Genomic DNA, 20,961 nt, shown 5'->3' with positions numbered 1-20,961 from the left:
TGTTCTATTTTTTACACAGAAGATACTGTCCCCCCCCCCCAACTCTTTCATACGCTCCCTTGGGGTTGAAACATAAGATATGTAACTAGAAAGCCAGCTTCTGATATCAGGATGAAAAGGAACACATCTCAGGATGAAGCCAAGTAGCAAGAGAGAAGAACCCGGGTCTCCAGATGACTTTGGGAAGCAGTGCTTCCTCCATGCCTTCCACCTCCTTTTCTTGGAATATTTACAAGACAGAAATAAACTAGATTTTTTTTGAGCCTCTGCATTTTTATGTCTCTTTGGTACAATAGCTGTATTATTTAACTATTGCTAAACAGCACATTACCCCAAAACTCAGTGGCTTAAAACAACAAAAATTTATTGTCTCATAGTTTCTGTGGGTCAGGAATTCGATGTGAATTAACTGTGTGGTTTTTTGTCTCAGGATTTCTCGTGTGGTTGCAGCCAGGGTGTTGGCAGGCGCTGCAGTCATCTGAGGTTTGACCAAAGCAAAAGTATCTCCTTCCAGCTCATTCACATGGCTGTTAACAGAGACCTCCAGAGACCTCCCTGCTAACAGAGACCTTCCTCACCACATGGCTTTTCCGTAGCTGTGTGCCTCTGAAGGAAACTGCTGTGCATTTTTATGACCCAGTGTCCAAGGTCAAGAATTATCACCTCTGCTTCATTCTACTTGTTAGAAGGTCCACAAGCCCAGTGCAATCTCCAGGGAATAGGAACCAGGCTCCACCTCTTCAGGAGAGGAGTCTCAATTTGTAGACATGTTTTCAAAACCACCCCAGTAATCCAGCCCACATCCTAATTAATACACTAGATATACTGGCCCTTTGGTCTAGTGCTGCTTCTGAGCCATGATACTTCATGATGCAGTTTGACGATAATACGAATGAACGAACATTCACTGGGGGCTTTTATTTTATTTTATTTTTTTTGCTTGCCTGTCACATGCCAAGCATCTATCACATAGTATTCCTCATATGATCCTCTGTGGTAGATTCTACAACTTGCCCTAATTCTCCAGGTAAGGACATGGACATTTAGCAGTCAATACCAGGCCAGGTTCCAGAGCCTTCACTCTTAACCATTGTACCAGTGTTGAGGAAAGGGCATGTTTGGTGGAGAGAGACGTGAATTTGGTTGGAAATCTGTTATTAACATTTAAGAGTTCTGTGATTTTTCCTAAGACTTAACCTTCTTGGGCTTCCATTTTGTCCCATAGGCAAGTAGGAAACAATCGTATGTGGAGGTGAAGAATACAGGAAAATACAAGAAGCAATGGGCACAGAACTTGGCATCTAGTGGGTGGTCAGTCAGAGGTGTCACTCTTCTCCCAACTACTTTATTATCTCATCTCCACTCACGCAGGAGATGGTTCAGTTGTGGCCTAGAGCACTGGCTTCATTCCAGAAATCCAGAGACACAGCAGGATTATGTATAATTCCTGGGAAAAACAGGACCCTAAACTCACTAGCTTCTGTTTCCTTCCAGCCTCCTTTGATACTTAAGAACATCAGAGGGGATGGCTCATGTGGTTAAGTGTCTGACTCTTGATTTTGGCTTAGGTCGTGATCTCAGGGTCTTGAGATCGAGCCCCATGACAGGCTCCACGCTGAGAATTTCTGCTTGAGATTTTCTCTCTTCCTCTCCTTCTGCCCCTCCCCAAATCTAATAAAAAGAGAGAGAGAGAGAATCAAGGAATGTTTACAAGATACTTAAGAATGAAACCCTGGCATCATCCCAGAATGGACCCAGCCTATGGAGAGAGAAAAGAAGATTTGCCTCTTCAGTCATACCAATGGATTTTTCTCCTATTGGATTTCCCATCTGAGTCAGAAGCTGAGGGATGAGGTGAGGAAATTGCTGCTTCACTTTCCTGGGGAACCAAGGAAATTATGAATACATTTCATCAAGAGTCGTATCAATCTCTGAAGAGCATCCTGGTACTGAGACATCTAGCGTATCTAGACAGAGGAAGGCCAGCTCTTTTAAGAACAGAATGAGTGAAGGACCTCATTTGCCCAAACAATGAACATCTCTCAACTCCTTCAAAGAATCACATGATCCTCCATGCAAACTTCTCTTAAGAAATAAAACATTTTGGAAAAATGTTGTGACAATTTAATTTTGATGTATGGTATATTTAGTTGGGCTTAATTATCAGGTTTTTTTAAAGGATTTTATTTGTATTTATTTATTTGAGAGAGAGCTGGGGGAGGGGTAGAGGAAGAGGCAGAGAATGCCAAGCAGACTTCTCACTGAGCTTGGAGCCCAATGTGGGGTTTGATCTCCCCCCTTCTCATGATCCTTAACCTGAGCCAAAATCACGAGTCAGACACCCAACTGACTGAGCCACCCAGGTGCCCTTTCACAATCACTTTCTAATTATCACCATGGTTAGCATTCTCTTCCATATCTTAGGGCTGGACTTGGAGGATCATAGGAGACTCTTGGGCAGTCCAGTGGCTCAGCAGGTTAGCGCCGCCTTCAGCCCAGGGCATGATCCTGGAGACCCAGGATTGACTCCCACGTCGGGCTCCCTACAGGGAGCCCACTCCTCCCTCTGCCTGTGTCTTAGCCTCTCTCTCTCTCTCTCTCTCTCCCTCTCTCTCTCTCTCTCTCTCTGTGTGTGTGTGTGTCTCATGAATAAATAAAATCTAAAAAAAAAAAAAAAAAAAGAAGAAGAAGAAGACAGACTTACCGATGGTAAAATGGGATCATCAATTCTCCTGGTCCCATGCTCCTCCACAGATTTACCTGTCTCTCCAGAAAGTGGTTCTCTAGTGCTTGCAAGGGCCTTAAAATGAGGAGGGCCCTGGGGTGTCTAAGAGAATGTTAGGGTAGGGTTGTACTAATGAAGAGAACCCCTGACTCCTTAGAAGTTTTCCTGGAGTCTTGGTATTACCTTTCCCTCTTTCTATGGAAGATTTAGAAACACAATTCTACTTCAGATTTCTCAAGTAACTTTGAATATATAATCCATCATCTTTATGGTTCTGTCTTCCTGACTCACAAGAGGCTGGGGCTCTGAATTATCATCTGGATGAGGGAGCGGGGGTAAGTTACCTAAATTGTATTGACGCAATGTGGGAAATCAGCTTGTCTTTGGTAAGATCTTTGGTCTAGGAAATGCTGAGAGACCCTACCAATCTTTTCAAGGATACACAAGACCAAAGCCCTTGGGCCTGCGTCTCCTCCAATCTAAGCCATCATCTGAGGCCCACCACTGTGCCTCTGAATGGCCAGGAAGGATGAGGCTGAGGGACTGAGAAGGGAGGATTGGGCTTGCCAAATTACAGTCCTTTAAAGTGCCTGAGGAGAGCTTACAGATGTTTAAAATATCAGGCTTAGGAAATAAATTGTTATAGAACATTCTGTCTGATGACCGAATTCATGGTCCTTGTAGGTGTGACTGGAGATGTTCACTCTCCTGATTGACCAGCTCTATTCCCATGAGAACTCCTGCTGTTCCTACCCTCAAGGTATCTTCCCACCTTGGGGCTCTCTTTAGTTTAAGGAAGATGGAAGAGAGGAAGGATTTCTCACTTCTGTCAATTTTTCCTTCAAAGTTGGAAATTTTGTGCCCTTAGAGGCACCTAGCGCCCAGCAGGAACTTAATGCAATCAGGCTCACCTACCAACACCTTTCCCTTGAGTCAATGTATAGAAAGCATTATTGCATAATAATTATACCCATGTTTAAATCCTCAACACTGGGATCCCTGGGTGGCGCAGTGGTTTGGCGCCTGCCTTTGGCCCAGGGCGCGATCCTGGAGACCTGGGATCGAATCCCACATCGGGCTCCCGGTGCATGGAGCCTGCTTCTCCCTCTGCCTATGTCTCTGCCTCTGTGTGTGTGTGTGACTATCATAAATAAATAAAAATTAAAAAAAATAAATCCTCAACACTGTTTCTAGAACGCGGTTTAAGAAATGTATGGTAATTTATACACATGCACACACATACATCTATTCTTAAAAAATTAGTTATTGAACCAGACACTTAGAACCACAAAAGCGGCTCGTGTCCTTAAAAAATTTCTTCTAAGGAAGGCTCATGAAAGGTTCAAACTTAGGAAATCATGGAATTATCCTTATAATCTCACGATATACTACAAAGTACACGAAGTGTTGAAAGAGATGCAGAGATGGGGATGATGACAATGGTGAGCCACAGAAGAAGTGTATTGTGAGCTGAATCTTGCCAAGTTGTGTCAGTTACAGAAAGGAAAGGCACTTAAACATAAGTCATACTGTGTACAAAATCACAGTCAAGAAAGAATATCTATCCTGTGTTCAAGGGATGTCAACAACAAAAGCTTTGGAGCTAACCAGGAATATGTGAGGAAGAAGAGTGTATCTGGCACTAGGAAAACAGGCAAAGGCCACACTGAAACAGTCTGCTATAATTTGACTTTATCCAGTAAATAACAGGGACCAATAAAGCGAGATAAGTAAGCGATCAGATTTATGTTTCAGTAATGTAAAATGCTGGCCCAGCAGAGAGGCTGGATTTTGAGTAAGATCAGAGCATTCTTTCTCTTAGCATAATTGCAAGGGAATTTGGCAGCGGAGGGGTGGGGGAAGGTGGAGACAAGGCATTCTGGGGCCCACCCTTTAACTACTGAATCAGAATCTCTGAGCTGGAGGCCTGGGAGTCTGCATATGTAACATCTCTAATAGAAGTGATTCACGTGGGCTCTAAGTCTGAGGCCTACACTAGGGTCAGGCCGGTTGGTTAGGAAGCTTTTGCGATTGCCCAATAAGAGGTGTAATGAGCCGGATCTGTCCATGATTCAGATCCTCAAGGCCAGCTCATAGAGAAAAGCAATTGTTTTAAGACAATTATGTAATTAAGTGCTAAACTAGTCGTTGCCTACCGCGACGTGATCTGAGCCAAGTTATTTAATACCTTACGCACCATGCTTTTAAATAACAAAGCGCTCATATGCATAATCGTGTTTGAGTGTCACAAATTCCCAAGAGTGAGGGAAAGTGTTTACCACTTTCAATTAACAGATTAAGCTTAACTGGAAGATGAGATTGAGTCATTTTTATCTGTTTGCTTCCTTGTTTACTGTCTGTCTCCTCAGGCACTGAAAATCGCAGGACAGTAGAACCCCGCTGACTCCCACGACCTTGATGGGTCTCTGGTGCCACAGCGCTCGGTACAAAAATAGGCGCACGGCCAATACACTCTGAGTAAATGAGAGACAAAAAAGACAAGACGAGACGGACGAGCGATGCAACATCAGATAAAAGGAAAGTGTTTTGGACGGGGGGTTAGATTCAGCCTTTCTCCCCACTGCCACTTATTTCAACACCTCTGTGGTGCTGGTGGCCGAAGCCACTGCCCTTGGGGTATTATTGCCAATGTCGACTTCTGGGTTTGTTTCTGCTGCTCAGGAGGGCGGCGCCCTGCGAAGTCTACCTTAAACTTAACCTTCGGGCCTTGGTTCCTTGTTTGTTCCACGGGGCTCTGACCAGAACATGAAAGGAGCTCCTTCCAGATCTCTCGCCGTCTTCACCCTCCTGCTCCAGCTCCCCCTTTCCGCAGCGAGCAAAGGGACGTGCGAGGCGCCTCCCGGGACCGAGTCCTGGCGCACGGAGCAGGGACCTAACCTAACTCCTCCCGCACCGGCCTCTCCGAGAGCTGCGGGAAGGCTCAGCAGTGCCCGCCCCGGAGGCGGGAAACAGCGTGGCTCTCACCGTGCGGTGCCCCAGGCCCTCGGCGGCGCTCAGGTTCGCGAGGGCCGGGAGGCCGAGCGGGAGGCGCGGGGCGCAGGGATGCTCTCCCCGGGGCGGGGCGGGGCGGGGCGGGGCGGGGCGGGGGCCGCGCCGAATCCCCGGGGCCCGCAGGGAGGCTCCCATTGGCCGGAGGGCGGGTGACGGGCGCGGGGCGGGGCGTCCCGGGGGCGGGGGGGCGGGGAGGGCGCGGGAGGGGGCGTGCGCGGCCCGTGTCAGCTTCGGAGTCCCGGCGGCTCACCTTGGCGCCGAGGGTCGCGAGCCCGGCTTCCCGCCGACGCTCCTCCCTGCCCTGCCCTGCGGGCCGGCCCCTGCCCTGCAGCGCCCCGCGCGCCCCAGCCGGGGGCCCCGCTGCCGTTCCTCCGTGCTGCGCCGAGCCGGGGCACTTTGATCTGTTTGCTCCCGTGCCCCCCTTTGTTGCTCTAAGACCACCCCAGCCCGGACCCCACCCCGGCGGGCGCCGGACTTCTCCGCGGACTGCAGCGGACCCGACCGCCGGGGCGCCCCGCCGCCCGCCTTCGTCCCGGGGGAAGCCAGCGAGAGCTCATTGATGCACCCATTCCAGTGGTGTAACGGTGAGTCCCGGGCGCGAGGGCGGGCGCCCGGGCTGCGGAGCCGAGGGGGCGCCGGGACGCTTCTCGCGCGTCCCGTCTCCCGAGAAACTTAGCTCGGGAGGAAGAGCGGGAGCCGCGTGTGGTCCGCAGCCCGGCGCGCCCGGCCGGCTCAGCTGCGGGCCCCGGTGGGCCTGGGGACGGGCGGGGGCGGGCGCGGGCGCGGGGGCGGGCGAGCCGCGGGGTTCGCGGCCTTTGTGTGGCCGCCCCGCTCCCCTGCCCCCTTCCCTTGCCTTTGTGCGCTCAAACTCTGGTCTTTGTTGTGGTTGTCGGAGGAGAATTACATCGGCGCTCGGGCTGGGATCTCCTAGAGGGAGCTCAAGTTCCCGGCCTGGAACTTTGCAGCCTGTTTTAAATATGTGTACGGCGCGGCGTGCGGGCCGGGCGCGGGGGCGGCCTCCTCGGCTCTTTGTTGGCCTCTCCCCGGCTGCCGGGGGCCTGGTGCGTGCGGGGGCGCCCGGGCAGGGAGCGCGGCTCTACGGGCCGGGTAGAGCCCGGCGGACGTCTCGGCGCCCGCGCACCCCCGGGTGCAGGGCTCCCCGGTCCCAAGGCTGGACCCACCGTCCCAGCCCCGGGCTCCGGCGGGGGCCGCACCTCCGGACGCGGCGACCCCTCCGCCCCGCCCCCTGCGGCCTCCTGGCCTGGAGTGATGCTAAATGCATCTCACCTGAGGCTTCTTTGGCGTTTCAGGTGATACAGGTTGGGCGTGGGTCTGACTCCACCCAAGCCACTTGAAAGGAGGGCCTTTCGGAGCCGGTCAGTGGAAAGGCACTGGTTGGTCTGGGGTACTGAAACCTTCCGGGGCTTCGGCGTCCTGACCCCGTTGTTCCGAGCCTTGGAGTTTCTGGAGAAGTGGGGCGGAGGGTGTGCAGCTGGCCTTATCCTTATCTGAGTATGGTAGGCTGGCTAGTTACGAAAAGAAAGAAAGAAAGAAAGAAGAAAAAAAAAAAAGTCTTCTTGAGAGCAGACCCCTGCCAGATCTTGGATTAATTATTTCAAGCGGCTTTTGTTTTAAGGCAGGGTTGGGAGAGCATGTGTATGAGCGTCCCCCATCCCCCTCTTCCCCTTGCTGGTAGGATCTAATTTCCTGAAAATGAACCAAGCTGTGCGTGATAGGCGGGCATGGAGGGACAGGGGGGCGGAGGATGGGGGGTGAGGAAGGACCGTGCATCCCAGCATCTGGGAAAGATTCCCGTTGGCTGGGAAGGGGAAGCCTTTCCCAGACCCACTGGTCTTTCTCGGCCAGCCTTTCACTTGACGTCATTCCAGCCCCCAGCCTTCGCACCACCAAGATGAGACATTCAGATGTCAAGACTTTCATAGGTCAGCTGAGACAATGGAACAGAGGCTTCAGAAGAACCCAGGTGGCGGGCCCTTTTTTCTGGCACTCCTATTTCATATGGGGTTTGTAGACCAGCAGAGGACTTGCTTTTTCTTGTCACTTCTTAAAGTGATAGATCCTGTTCTTTGACTCCATTGAGGAAGCAGTCCCTTCCCCCATCCCTTTGTGTGTATGTGTGTGTGTGTGTGTGTGTGTGTGTGCATGAGGGGAAATATCTGGAGTCTCTCTTTCCAGAGGTTGGTATTCTTCCTGCCCTTACAAGTTTTGGAGGAAAAATGGCTTCTACTACAGCTTTTGGCCAATATGTATCTTTACCATTTATTGTTAATTATAAGAAAATGTATCCTCTCCTCTTGTCTGTGAAGCTCTTCTCACCTACATCCCTTTATCACATAATGTCCCAAGCTCACTGACTCAATCCTGGAACCCCAGGGCAAGTCTCTGCCAGAAGAGGTAAGATGATCAAGGTAAATGGATCAGAGGACCACTGAGGCCAGCATGCCCACAGAGTGCAAATACATCTCTACAGTGGCCACCGCCCTGCAGTTTCCTAGGACCGGAAACCAATGAGGTTTTCTGGGACCCTAAAGATAACCAGGATCCAGCTCATAAATGTGCATGGGGAGCCCAGGCAGATTGGCGTTAGACCCTCTTACGGCATCAAATGTTGCTGAGGTAGGGAGCCTCGAAGCAAGGGCTTCCTGTTGCACATAGCAAGGTTAGGAGCTAATTATTTAATCTTCAACAAAGTCTTTCAGGACAAGAACTACTTCTGGTTTTTTGTTTTCTCACAATGTCTACGTCAGTAGCATAAATCAGGCCCTCAATAATACTTGTGGGTTGACTGGTCATTCATTAGCTGAGGGCAGTTTCTGGGCAATTTTCCCAAATATCACTCTCCTTACTTTGAAGTGGGAGTTTTTGCCAAGGGTACCAGGTTGTCTTGAAACTCAGGAGTTATTTATCTGTTAACTAGTTAATTGAAAAGAAGCCAAACACAAGACGGGGCACTGGAGAATATACACAAGTCCAAGTCTGCTGTCCTCAGACTTACGAGCATTTGAGCTTGTTAGGACTATCTGATTTCAGGATTCTAGTCCCATCTCTACTGCCATTCCTCCCTTTGTACGGTGAAAGGCTTTGTGTTGTCTTTGTCCCTACAGAGTAAAATCATCCAGTCGTTTTTTTGCTTTTTTTTATATTCAGTGTCATGGTACTTGTCATATAGCCCATATTTGAGTTAAAATAAGTTGATGCTTGGAAGAGTTGGGCAATGTAAGACAGTTACTGAGTGTGCAAGAGTCAGAACATGTGGTACAGGCTGTGAGCACTGTAAAATTCAGGGAAGAGAGGGTCACTGGGGTGTCATGAGGACCAGGATTGGTGAACTTCTAGAAGGGAAGAGGGAGTTTCAGGCAGGGAAAAGTTGCATGAACAAAGGTATGGAGGCAGGTGAAGGACAGGTTGGACAAGAAATAGTGAGACTGGTCCATGTTGGGTGATGCTGGAAGACAGTGAAGATGCAGGGTGTGTGTGTTTAGGAGGACCTGAAGCTCCTCATGAGCTTGGGGAAATATGTGATGGACTAAATTAGAGGGACCAGATATCTGAGGTGTTTAGGATAGAGACTTGGAATAGAGTTAGGCCCAACACCTGAAAGAGGTTTGAAGGGATGCTCAGGATATGGTCACCAGATTGATCTAGGGGGTGACAAGGCATGACATGTAGGATGTCAAAATTGACTTCCAGTCCTTTAAACCAGTCTTCTGCTGCTGAGTTGTGATAGCACTGGAAATTATAAGCTAGAGTTCTGGAGTATATTTATGGGTTCTGGCTTCTAACCAAGATGTCAGGCCAGTGTTTAAAACCCATGTTGAAGACTTGAGCACAGAGGTCTTTGGATAGGAGCCTTCTTAGCTGCTTGATGTTAGCTTATTTAATGATCCTTTTCTCCCCCTGTTGAAGGATAAGTTAAATTGGTAGCATGAGAAAGTGCTTGGGGTATAGCAGGTTTATGGCAGATCCTAGTTTTCTTGTCTCCACGCTTGCTGATATCCAAGAATTTTATTATGCTTGTCTTTGGATCACTATAATATTTTGTCCTGGTTGCAGGAGAGAATATTCTACCCGGCTTATTGTTTAAGTTCCATATATATATATTTTTTTCTTACTTTAAACATTACAGGAAATTTACTAATTCTCAAAACTGAGTACTCCCAAAATAGAGGGGCTCCAGGATAGGTTAATCCAGCCATAACTAACATAATGTTTTCTCCTCTTTCCCTGTCCCCTCTGCCACCCTCAGCCATTGGCTTTATGTTGAACTGCTTTGTGGTCTGGCTGTAACGTGGCTGTCACCATTCCAGTTGTCTCAGAAAGTTGGGAATCTTCCCTCATCCAGCAGAACTTCTTTGTTTGGCCAGAGCCCTGTTACCTACCTACCTCCACACCCAAGCCCTACCAAGGGGAAGGTGACTAGGATGATTAGTAGGCTAATCGGGATTTACCGGAGTCACGGGAAAAGGGGAAGCGTCTAGGGGCAAGCGTCTAGGGGCGGGTCAGTGCTTCCCACGCCCGGGCATGCCTAGGAATCTGCCAAGGACCTTGTTAAAAAATGTAGATTCGGATTCATTTTGTTCAGGGTGGGCCTGAGATTTTGCATTTGTAACAACCTTCCCGGGGATGCCAGTGCCACTTTGGAGCCACACATTGAGGCTTTGAGTAGACAAGGGAAAAGTGGCCAAAGCAAACTGCACCCCCCACCACCACTTTCTGGAACACTGGCCCAGGCTTGGGGGGAACAGTTTCTATTCTGGTCCTAGTGCAGCTTGTCTCCTGGACCAGGTGGCTTTGTGACAAATGACCTTTGCACAACCACACCTTGCAATTTACAAAGCTGCTTTCTTTTTCCAACTTTGGTCCTCTGTTTTCCCCTTGTTTTTAAATAACAAAGGGAGGCTTAGATAGGTAACTCCTTAAAGGTTACATCTCTAGGGAGAGGCAGGGTTGCCACCCAAATACCCATTTTCTCACCTAAGGCCTTCATTTTGCTGCTGCTCTCTATGAGCTTCTGGCTGATGGGATCAAGTCTTCCCTTGGCCGAATCGTTGATCCCCCTGGGTGGGGGATGCAGTGTTAAGTACTAGGTGTAGTATCCCATTTCATGGGTGACTTATTTACCCAAGATCACACGGCTGGTCAGTGTTAGAGCTAGGATATAGAGTTAAGCCCCTGCATCAAAGAGGTGTGGGAGCCCAGAGCCTGCCATTTCTCTCTGCATCCTGGCTGACCACTGAGTACATCAGCCACAGTGTAAACTTCCAACTATAACGTTTTTCCTCTCCCTTTCTTTGCAGGGTGTTTCTGTGGCCTGGGACTGGTTAGTACCAACAAGTCCTGCTCAATGCCACCCATCAGTTTCCAGGACCTTCCCCTCAACATCTACATGGTCATCTTCGGCACGGGCATCTTTGTCTTCATGCTCAGCCTCATCTTCTGCTGCTATTTTATCAGGTGGGTGGCACAGTGGGTGACCCGGGGCAGGCAGTCAGGGAGAAGGAAGCCAGGTGTGGGGTGAGCCAAGTGAGACTCCCTCGGCAGAGTCACTGGCTTCCCACTGGGGCCCCTGCTTTGAGGACATAGCTTAGCCTGCCCTTCACTGGGCCCCTGAGGCCTGCTGTTTCTATTTTCATCCGCCTAGCAAATTGTCCCAGAGCATATAAGGTCACCATTGGTTGAGCTGCATCACACCTCTGGCCAGTTATTCAAAAGGTGGTCTAGGATTACTGTCTGACCAAGTCCTATCGTGAGTCGTCCGTTCAGTGTCTCCACTCCCCCGCTCACAACCTCTGGGTAGCAGGGATAGGTGGGCATCAGTTACACCAGTGGCATGTTCCCCTGCCCTCCTGGGAAATCCTGTTGTCAGCCCTCCAGATGCTAATATTAGCAAGCTGATGTCTGGAGAGCCGGTTGTTTATTCCGCCTTGTAAGCTCTTTTGATAGTGGCGGTGGGGGTGGGGGACACCAAAAAAACCCTAAAACATCACTTGTTACTGCGTAGAGAGATCCAGGGAAGGACCTGAGCATGGCAGGGCTAGCCAGGCTCCAGGATGAGCTGTTTCTTCACCTCCTGTTGAAAGACGTGGGAACTGGTGGCTGGTTTTCTACCAAAAATTTGGGGCATGACTGGTATTTTGAGTGGAAATTAGTGTTTCTGACCAGGGCCTGCTCTTGGTATTAATAGTTCCTCATTGTAGGGGACCAGTCCTGCAGACTGGAGAGCATTGAGCACCCCTGAGTAGGGCACCCTAGGGATTCTTAGGGCCATTTCGATAACTACTCCCTCCCTCCCGTCCCCTCCCCTCCGCCACACACTTGACCAAATGCTGGCATAGCTGTCAGCTGGAGTCTCATCATTAATCATTTAAATTAGGATGAAGGAACTGAAGGTGTTCTGGCTCCCTGCTGAGATATCTTGGTGGGTCTGAGTGCTTCACCTGGAAGGAGGCTAGGGGGAGGAGACACTCCTCCAGATTCCTGAGGCTAGAAGAACTTCCTCCAAAAAAGGGGAAGTGCCTTGGGTGCCCCTGTCAGCTACTTTGGGCCTCTTCTTTCTCAGAATTTTAGAAAGTGCCTGGGACTAGAGTTTTCACTTAAAAGTTTATGCAGAGAAGATTGTTGTTTATTTTTCCCTCTTGTACAGCTGAGCCTAAAATTTGCATAGATAGGAGTCTGGGGCAATTTTTCTAGTAGCTCTCCATCCCCCAGTTCCCTTTCCCCAACCCTATATTTTCTTCCTCAAATTTTCTTTCTTCTTGACCACCCCCACCCCCATATCCCCCCCACCAAGCAATTCAGGCAGTTCCCCAGAGACTGAAGATGGAGACATACCAAATACCAAAGGTTTCTGTCTGCTTCTGGGGGAGGAGTCTGCAGAAGCAGCTTCATGTCTGGTCTGTGCACCCAAGCTGCAAAGGGGTTGAGTAAAGAAAAATCTGGAAAAAAGCACTCTGCAGGATGTGGGTGACTGGGGTTCATTCCCTAATTCTGCCACTAATAGGTGTGACCCTGGGTTTTAGCTGCTGTTTACCAAGTGCCTTCTGTGTGCCACATTGTGGTTGGTGTTTTATGAACCACCCCCACTTCCCCGCCCCGGCCTCCAGCGCATGTATTGTCCACGTAGTAAGTGAGGAAATTCATGCTCAAGCAGTTAAGGGTTTGCCCAAGGTCTTAGGTCGAGGAAGAGCCAGAGGTGTGCTAGTCTGGTGGTCATTAGCTAGAGCCCTTCAGATTCCATACATTTGCCTTCTCTGATTCTCACTCCTTGAACGGGGGGTGGAGGAACAGCTAGGACACTCGCTCACCACCCCCCTGCAGCCCAAGATCAGGGTTCCACAGAAAGACAGGCTGGGGAGCTAGGTAGGGTGGATTTATTTTTGTCTGGCTGGAGGCAAAGAGCAGAGCAGTAACCACATGATCCCCAAAGCTTTCCTGACTGCGGGGCCACTTGGTGCCACCTGTCCCTTATGCAGTAATCGGCCCCTTCCGTCACCCCACCTTCTGTTCTGCAGCCTGCCCAAAACCAGTTAACCCTGGAGCTTCATGGTTCCAGAGGCTCGCTGGTGTGCGGCAGCCTGTGGGTGTCTATATATAGAAAGATACACAAGCGCAGAAGCCACTTCCTCTCCCTGCTTCTCAGTTTCCTCCAGGGCCAAAATAGGCCCATGACCCCCTGCTCTCCACCTGGCGAGCTCATTGGCCAACACCAGCCTCCCCTCTCCGGCTCGCCCTCACTCATTCTTCCCCGTTCCCCAAGAGCTGACCTCTGGCCCTACACAGGATGGAGGGGCCGGAGAGGTACAAACAGGCAGGAAAGGAACAATTATTTTCAGGACCTGGTTGCATTGTTTGCGCCAAAAGGGAAAAGAAGCAAGGGAGAGCCCACTGGCAGTGGCTAGAAATGGTCTCATTGAAATCAGAGTATTTTTAGTAGCTTTGCTCACCCGACAGCTGAGATGGCCACCTGTCCAAAGTTGCTGGCACCACATCCTCTGCCGGGATGGCCCAGGGTATTGGTTTGCCTTTTGCTTTATTTCCCTTGCAAACTCTTTGGGCCCCATTTTATCACAATGTATACCTTCCTGTTCCAGAAATCTACACTGTAGGGTGGAAGGGGTGGTTATAAGCCTTTCACTGTGCTGCTCGTACAGGGAGGGCTACAGCCCGGCTTCTGGAGGGTGTTCAGCTCCGACCATTAGGTAGGTGGAGCCAGGCAGACAAAGGGGATGAGGGTGGGCAAGGGGGCATCCTGCACATCCTATGATACAACAAGCAGAAAGGCACAGCACAGACCACTAGCTTAGAGCCACATTGCAGGTGAGGCTGTCGAGACCCCAAAAAATGTGTGACCTCCCCTCCTTCTCTGGGTTAAAAAAGCAGGCCCCTTACCACTTCCTCCTTTGCTCTCATACACGGCTGCCAACAACAGCAGCAGTTCTCCCTCAGAAGGCGGCTGTGAGCACTTTGATCATGAGAACACTTTCTTCCTTCCCCAGCTTAATTCTGTGTCAGCCAGGTAACAGTTCATGTAAGCTTTGGATGCATTCTTGCCTGCCCCTCTGGTTTGGAGGCGGGGACAGAAAGGCATGCATGTGAAAGGCTTTTGTGCACTATGGAGTTCCCTGTAAAGCTGAGGTCTGGACAGTGGGAGTGCCTGTTAGGCCTTGGTTCAACCCTCCAATGACCGGAAACTCTCCAGTGGATGTGCTGCCCTCGGCCTTCGCGCCACGGTGAGGGAGTCCACCTGGACTGGAATGCCCTTTTTTTTTTTCTTAAGATTTTATTTTTAAGTAATCTCTGCACCCATCTTGGGGCTCAAACTCACAACCCTGAGATCAAGAGTCACATTTTCCACTGACTGAGCCAACCAGGCACCTGGGGACTGGAGGGTTTTTTTTTTTTTTTTAAGATTTTGTTTATTTTTAGAGAAAAAGAAAGAGTGGAGGGGGAGGAAGGAGGAAAGAATCCCAAGCAGACTCTGCACTGAGCAGAGAGCCCAACAAGGGGGTTCGATGTCACCACCCTAAGATGACCTGATCCGAAACCAAGAGTCAGGCACTCCACTGACAGAGCCACCCAGGTGCCCCTAGACTGGAAATCTTAAGAAGTTCTGGTTACACAGCCTTGCCAGGCCCCAGACTTCTATTAAGAACAATGGAGGTGGCTGGCAGCCAGATCCGGATCCGCTCCCTGATTGTGCTCTGGGCACGGCTCTGCTCTGGCCTGAGTTCTGCACCTTCCCCAGCTCTGGTAGCAAGTCAGCTTGTCCACAGTGTCCATGGTGCGAGCATCTTCTCTCCTTTTGGTTGAGGCTTATGATTTGAGACTCTCTTCTTCTAACTCAGATCAGCAATCATCTTCTGCAAAAGGACAGACATTTGGGGCTTTGCAAGTCACACAATTGCTATCTTGATTACCCACTCTATTGTACAAAAGCAGCCGTACACAATTTGGAAACTATGAGCCTCGCTGTGCTCTAATAAAATTTTGTGGACACTGAAATAGGAGTTTCATATATTTTTCACATGACGTGAAATATTCTTTTGATGTCTACTTTTTCACCACTTCAGCATACAAATCAGTTTTAGCACACAATCCCTATAAAACCAGTGATCAGCTGGCTTTGGCCATAGTGTGCCACACCTGTTGTAACTTGGTGGGCTTCTGATGTTTCCTTCCAATAACCCAGGTCTTTGGTAGGAGTGACTGGTGGAGAGGGAGCCCCATCTGGCTCCCAAGTATAGGAGGACACAGAACTACCTGCTTAATTTGGAAGATTTCTCTCACTGCAAATAAAACAGCAATGATGATGATAATGCATAATCATGGCCTTGCCATTAGTTGTGGCCCTGCTGATGAATGTTTCCCAAGTGGTCTGGTATCATTCTTAGGACTGTATGCACCTAATAGGGGAAACAGGCTGCCACCGTATGCGTTAAAGAGCTCAGGCTCTAAAATCTTTGATTTTGGTAGACTTTGATTCAAATCTGCCTCTGCTGCCAACTAGCTGTGAGGTTTGGGCAAGTTACTTAACTTCTTTGGACTTCGTTTCCTTCCTCAGTAAAAAGGAAAGTTTCTCTCAAAGTCTGTGCATATGCTATTTTTTTTAAAGGAGATTTATTTATTCATGAGAGACACAGAGAGGCAGAGACCTAGGCAGAGGGAGAAGTAGGCTCCCTGTGGGGAGCGCTGTGTGGGACTCAATCCCAGGACCCCAGGATCATGCCCTGCCCTGAGCTGGAGGCAGACACCCAACCCCTGAGCCACCCAGGCGCCCCTGTGCATATGTTAGTGCAGGGATGGACACATAGCAAGTCCTCCATAACTACTGTGTCATTGCCATTAACAGCGCCCTGTGTTTTGGCTATGGAGAGTTAGGTTGTGTGCAGGCCACCAGCTTGAAACCGAAAGGAAGTAAACCAAAGGAGGGATCATCTGTGTTCGCCCAGTGTTGTGAAGGGGAAAGTGCGCTTTTGTTCTGCAGGAGGAAGAGCCCCCAGGGGCAACAGGCTTATTTATCCTGCCCCCCCCCCCCCCCCCGGCTTAATGGCAATATCCATTTTTTTTTTTTTTTTAATATCCATTTTTTTAAGTATATCTATCTTCGGGACACCTGGGTGGCTCAGTGGATGAGCGCCTGCCTTCAGCCCAGGGTGTGATCCTGGAGTCCTGGGATTGAGTCCCACGTCGAGCTCCCTGCATGGAGCCTGCTTCTTTCTTTGCCTGGGTCTCTGCCTCTCTCTCTCTCTCTCTCTCTCTCTCTCATAAATCCTTAAAAAAAAAAAAAGAAAGAATATCTACCTTCTTCTGTATGGTCAGTAAGCAGATTGTTGATCCATAGAGTCAGGGAGCTCCAAGGCACTGATGTCCTGGGAAATAGCAGGGAGGATGAATGAACAATTCTGATTCCGGAATTCCTCAGTCTGTGGGACCTGATGGTGAGTTCTGAGGCTGTTGGGCCTGAGAAAGAGTCTGAGTCCTTAATCTGCTCTGGGTGACCTGCGTAGGTCCAGGTCATCCTCCGTGGCATCTATGGGATAAGAGAGCCCTGTGGTCAGCAGCCTCCCCAGCCCCAGAAGAATGGCCCACGCAGCCCGCCTGCCTCTCTTACTCTGAATGGCTCCGTTTGTACCAAGGCGTAGTAACTTCTTCTCTCCCCTTTCTCTCATTCTCCCCCAGCAAACTCCGGAACCAGGCACAGAGTGAACGATACGGCTATAAGGAGGTAAGGTGCTGTCCCTTTCCCTAAGACGTCCTCTCCTGCCACTTGCCCTGCTAGAGGGAGGGCAGGCTGCAAGCAAGCTGAAGCAGTCCTGGCCTGGCACCCGCTTGGCCTCACCTCTGGCTTCCTGTGAGGCTAAGGCTCTGTACTATTCTCACCTCTTGCTTGTCGAGGGCTGTGTCCGAAGCCCTTTCCCTTCATCAGAGGGAGAGGAAGACACTCCTGTGCAGGGCTGGGGACTCCCTTCCTTGGTGGCTAGCACCCGGCCCCTGTGGTTGGCCCCTTCTGACACCATGCCTCTCTTTCTTCCCAGGTGGTACTTAAAGGAGATGCCAAGAAACTGCAATTATATGGGGTAAGCGTACTAGGACAGCATGCAGGAGGGCCCCACTGGCAAGGCAAAACAGCCTGTCCTCCAGCTCTCAGCCTGGGCCTTTTGGGAATGTTAGGCACCGTCTTCCTATCTCCTTAGGTCAGATAAATGTGACTTGTTCCAGTAGCTAATCAGTATGGAATTCATGATGTCTGCAACAGGCGCAGGCTGGAAACAGATCACAAAAGGGTTGGTGTAAGTGGTGACCTGGCCCTAGGAGGGCTGCCATGCATAATGTTTAAGGGGAGGAAGGACACACCACCCATGCCATAGACATGCCACAGAGTCCAGCTGCCCTTCCTTTTACCCACAGGCACGCACTCTGTCCTAGCAGACTGCGTCTGACAGGTGTATCCATCCCTGTGGTTTTCCCTGTCTCCCCTTCAGTCCTTTCCCCAGCTGATATAGCAAGTCCTTGGGTCTCCTCACACAGATGCTTCAGAAGACCATTTCCTCTTCCTTTCCTACTTGCGCCCATGAGATCAATCATTTTCTTTCTGAAGGCTTCTGCCCATAACCACAGACACTTGAACACAGGGTGTTTGTGGTTGTCTGGGAGCTGGGAGGATCTGCAGGTATTGCTAGACACAAGATGGCCTAGGAATGCCTCCTTTAACCATTTTTTAAATTTAATTATTTTTTAAAAGATTTTATTTGTGTGTCTGTCATCAATAAATAGAGGCACAGACATAGGCAGAGAGAGAGAAGCAGGCTCCTACCCACGGAGCCCAGTGTGGGACTCGATCCCAGGACCCCAGGATCACACCCTGAGCCAAAGGCAGATGGTCAACAATTGAGCCACCCAGGCATCCCCCTACCCTTTTTAAAAAATTTTTTATTTTTTATTTTTTTTAAGATTTGATTTATTTACTCATGAGAGAGCAAGAGAGAGAGACAGAGAGAAGCAGGCTCCATGCAGGGAGCCTGATAATGGGACTCGATCCTGGGTCTCCAGGATCAGGCCCTGGGCTGAAGGCGGCACTAAACCCCTGAGCCACCTGGCCTGCCTACCCTTTTCTTTTAAATAAATATTTTATCATTTGAGAGGGAGAGAGAGAGCATGAGTGGAGGGGAGAGGCAGAAGGACAAGCTGACTTTCCACTGAGTGGGGATCCCGCCTGACTCTGGGCTCAGAGCTCAATCCCAGGACCCTGAGATCATGACCCGGAGCTAAAGGGAGATGCTTAACCTACCCAGCCACCCACGTGCCCCTCATCCCTCCTTGTGATGCCTGCTCTTATATCTCAGCAAATTCCAGTGTTCCCTGAGCCCTCCTTGAGAGGAAGAGTTCAGCTCTGAGGGGGTTAATGTATAATGACATAAAGCCAGATTTTATTAAAGACTATTAACCAAACACCATACCCCATCCCTATCTCTAGTTATTGATACATGCCTCCTTGCCAAATACACTAGGCAAGAAAGGATTAAAAAATATTCTAGGGGCACCTCGGTGGCCCAGTGGTTGAGTGTCTGCCTTTGGCTCAGGTTGTGTTCCCGGGGTCCTGGGATTGAGTCCTGCATCGCGCTCCCCGCAGGGAGCCTGCTTCTCTGACTAGATGTCTGCCTCTCTCTGTGTCTCTCATGAATAAATAAAATGTTTTTTAAAAAGCAGTTCTTCTAGGATAGTACTGGTCAATGGAAATTTCTGTTATGATAGAAATGTTATATATCTGCACGTATGGGAGCTGCTATATCCACGTTGCAGCTACTGAGGCCTTGAAATCTAACAAGTGCAAATGAGGAACTCAACTTTTAATTTCACCTTCTTTGATCAGTGGAAACATCATGTGTGGTTAATGGTTACCCTCTGACTCAAATTTCAGTGGCTGATGCGGAAACCAGGCTTAGCCTAGCTTAGTTTTCTTGGGAGGGGATGAGCTGATGGTGATGATGATGGTTCTTCCCCAGTCTCCTCTCATGCTGCCCCTTTCTTCCCACAGCAGACCTGTGCAGTCTGTCTGGAAGACTTCAAGGGGAAGGATGAGCTAGGTGTGCTCCCATGCCAACATGCCTTTCACCGGAAGTAAGTGTCCAATGTGGGGAGTTTCCAGGGATGCCTTTTGAAAGAAATAAGCAGGGAGCATCTCCTAGAACCTGTAATCCTTACCCCCTCCCATCTACCCCTTGCCAGTGATGCGCCACATCCTGTCTGGACACAGGCAAGCCAGAGGGATTAGACAGGGGCAAGGACAGATGTTCTTGTTCTGAGAAGCAGCTGGGCCCTATGAGAGGCCAATGGAACAGGCTGGGTGTCTTCTTAAGGCAAAAACAGGTCATCTTCTGCCCACAGGTGTCTGGTGAAGTGGCTGGAAGTACGCTGTGTCTGCCCTATGTGTAACAAACCCATTGCTGGGCCCTCAGAGGCCACACAGAGCATCGGGATCCTATTGGATGAGCTGGTGTGAGTGCTGCCTCTGCACCAAGGCCTGGAGAAGACCTCTTGCTTCATGGGTGCCTGGTCCTTCTGCACAGCTACAGAGAACTAAACTGTTGGGTAGTGGTTGACGTGCTTACCTGAAGGGGCAGTAATGCAGGGCTGGTCTCCCACCATCAGGGTAAGGCCAGAGTTGTCCCACCTTTCTGCCTCCTGAAGCCTTCTTTCCTGCTACTCAGAACTAATGGTGTCACCCATCAAAAAAACACTGTATCCTGGTACTGGCCTGTCTACCTGCCTGTCCCTGCTGGGGAAGCCAATCTGCTCTTCTCTGACTGAGAACCTGGAGTTACCCCTGGAGGATTCCCCTTAGGAGGACAGGCTGCCCTGACCTAGAAGAAGGGACAAGATGGGCCATGTCCCACCTGTAACCTCCCTCCCCTCTTCACTCCTTGTATAGGAAGGTGGGAAGGGGAGGTAGGAAGGTTGGTCTGTCAAGGAACCATCAAGGAACCAAGTGCCTCCAGTGGAAGGGAGGGAAGGCTCTATAGGAAGTCAGGAAGAGCAGGGACATGGGAAAAGGAAAGTCAATGTTTACATGGGGCCTTTGTGACTGCAGGGTCATGGAGGGCACGTGCTTTCCACTCCCTGCTGGAGTCTGAGGTGCTATCCGTTCACTCTCTTCCTCAGTTAATCTCCAAGCTTCCTATTCCGTCTTGGAGTTTGAGTGCCCACCCCCTAGAGGAAGGGCTTGTTCTATATTCAGATGAATTCCTAGAGGCTTTTTTCTAAAGGAGCAAGGGGCCTGGGGTTAGGGGTGTCTGAAGGTTAGGGCAGCAACAGGTACCTTCTTCCCCTTTGTAAATAGTATTTTTATACTTTCTCCTCACCATCTCAGGCTTTATATGTGGGAGCCCCTGAATGGAGGGAGGGGGGGTGTCCTCGCCCCCACCTGGAGCAGGTGAGGGTGGGGCAAAGGTATGTATTTAAAGAAAATTAAATTTAATAACAAGTTTCTCTAACTTTTTGCTTGTGGTTGTGGCCTATGTCTCTGGGGCACTTTTCTGCCATCAGAGGAAAGAGTTCTCTTACTGCTGCTTCTCACTTCCCCATGCGCAGAGCATCCTAAATCTTGAAAAGAAAAATTGCTATCAGGTTATTATGTGTATGACCTAGGACTAACAGCAGTGTACTTTTTAAAGATTTTATTTATTTATGAGAGACACACAGAGAGG

At 49.8% G+C, this 20,961-nt stretch overlaps 1 protein-coding gene and 2 long non-coding RNA genes across 4 annotated transcripts; 1 reads left to right on the top strand and 2 right to left on the bottom strand.

Moving 5' to 3' along the window:
* Window positions 1-181: 181 nt before the first annotated feature.
* Window positions 182-5,764, bottom strand: LOC144284509 (uncharacterized). The gene is made up of 3 exons (XR_013352937.1): window positions 2,705-5,764; window positions 1,800-1,879; window positions 182-1,671 (listed from the first exon to the last, which is right to left on the bottom strand). It is a non-coding gene; the product is annotated as an uncharacterized LOC144284509 (long non-coding RNA).
* Window positions 5,765-5,988: 224 nt separating this feature from the next.
* Window positions 5,989-20,748, top strand: RNF122 (ring finger protein 122). 2 transcript variants are annotated; one of them, XM_077849108.1, is made up of 6 exons: window positions 5,989-6,321; window positions 11,056-11,212; window positions 16,937-16,982; window positions 17,293-17,334; window positions 19,296-19,375; window positions 19,643-20,748. In XM_077849108.1, the coding sequence occupies exons 1-6, from the start codon at window positions 6,297-6,299 to the stop codon at window positions 19,755-19,757; spliced, it is 465 nt and encodes a 154-aa protein (XP_077705234.1). In that variant the 5' UTR covers window positions 5,989-6,296; the 3' UTR covers window positions 19,758-20,748. The 2 variants fall into 2 exon arrangements, with proteins under 2 accessions (XP_077705234.1, XP_077705233.1); XM_077849107.1 differs by having other exon boundaries at window positions 5,996-6,321; window positions 19,293-19,375.
* Window positions 14,648-16,851, bottom strand: LOC144284508 (uncharacterized). The gene is made up of 2 exons (XR_013352936.1): window positions 16,559-16,851; window positions 14,648-15,117 (listed from the first exon to the last, which is right to left on the bottom strand). It is a non-coding gene; the product is annotated as an uncharacterized LOC144284508 (long non-coding RNA).
* Window positions 20,749-20,961: the final 213 nt, after the last annotated feature.

Source organism: Canis aureus, chromosome 15 (assembly GCF_053574225.1).
Source record: "Canis aureus isolate CA01 chromosome 15, VMU_Caureus_v.1.0, whole genome shotgun sequence".
Taxonomy (NCBI): Eukaryota; Metazoa; Chordata; class Mammalia; order Carnivora; family Canidae; genus Canis; species Canis aureus.
Note: the sequence above shows the minus strand (reverse complement) of the source record. Positions and strands in the feature narration are given on the sequence as shown.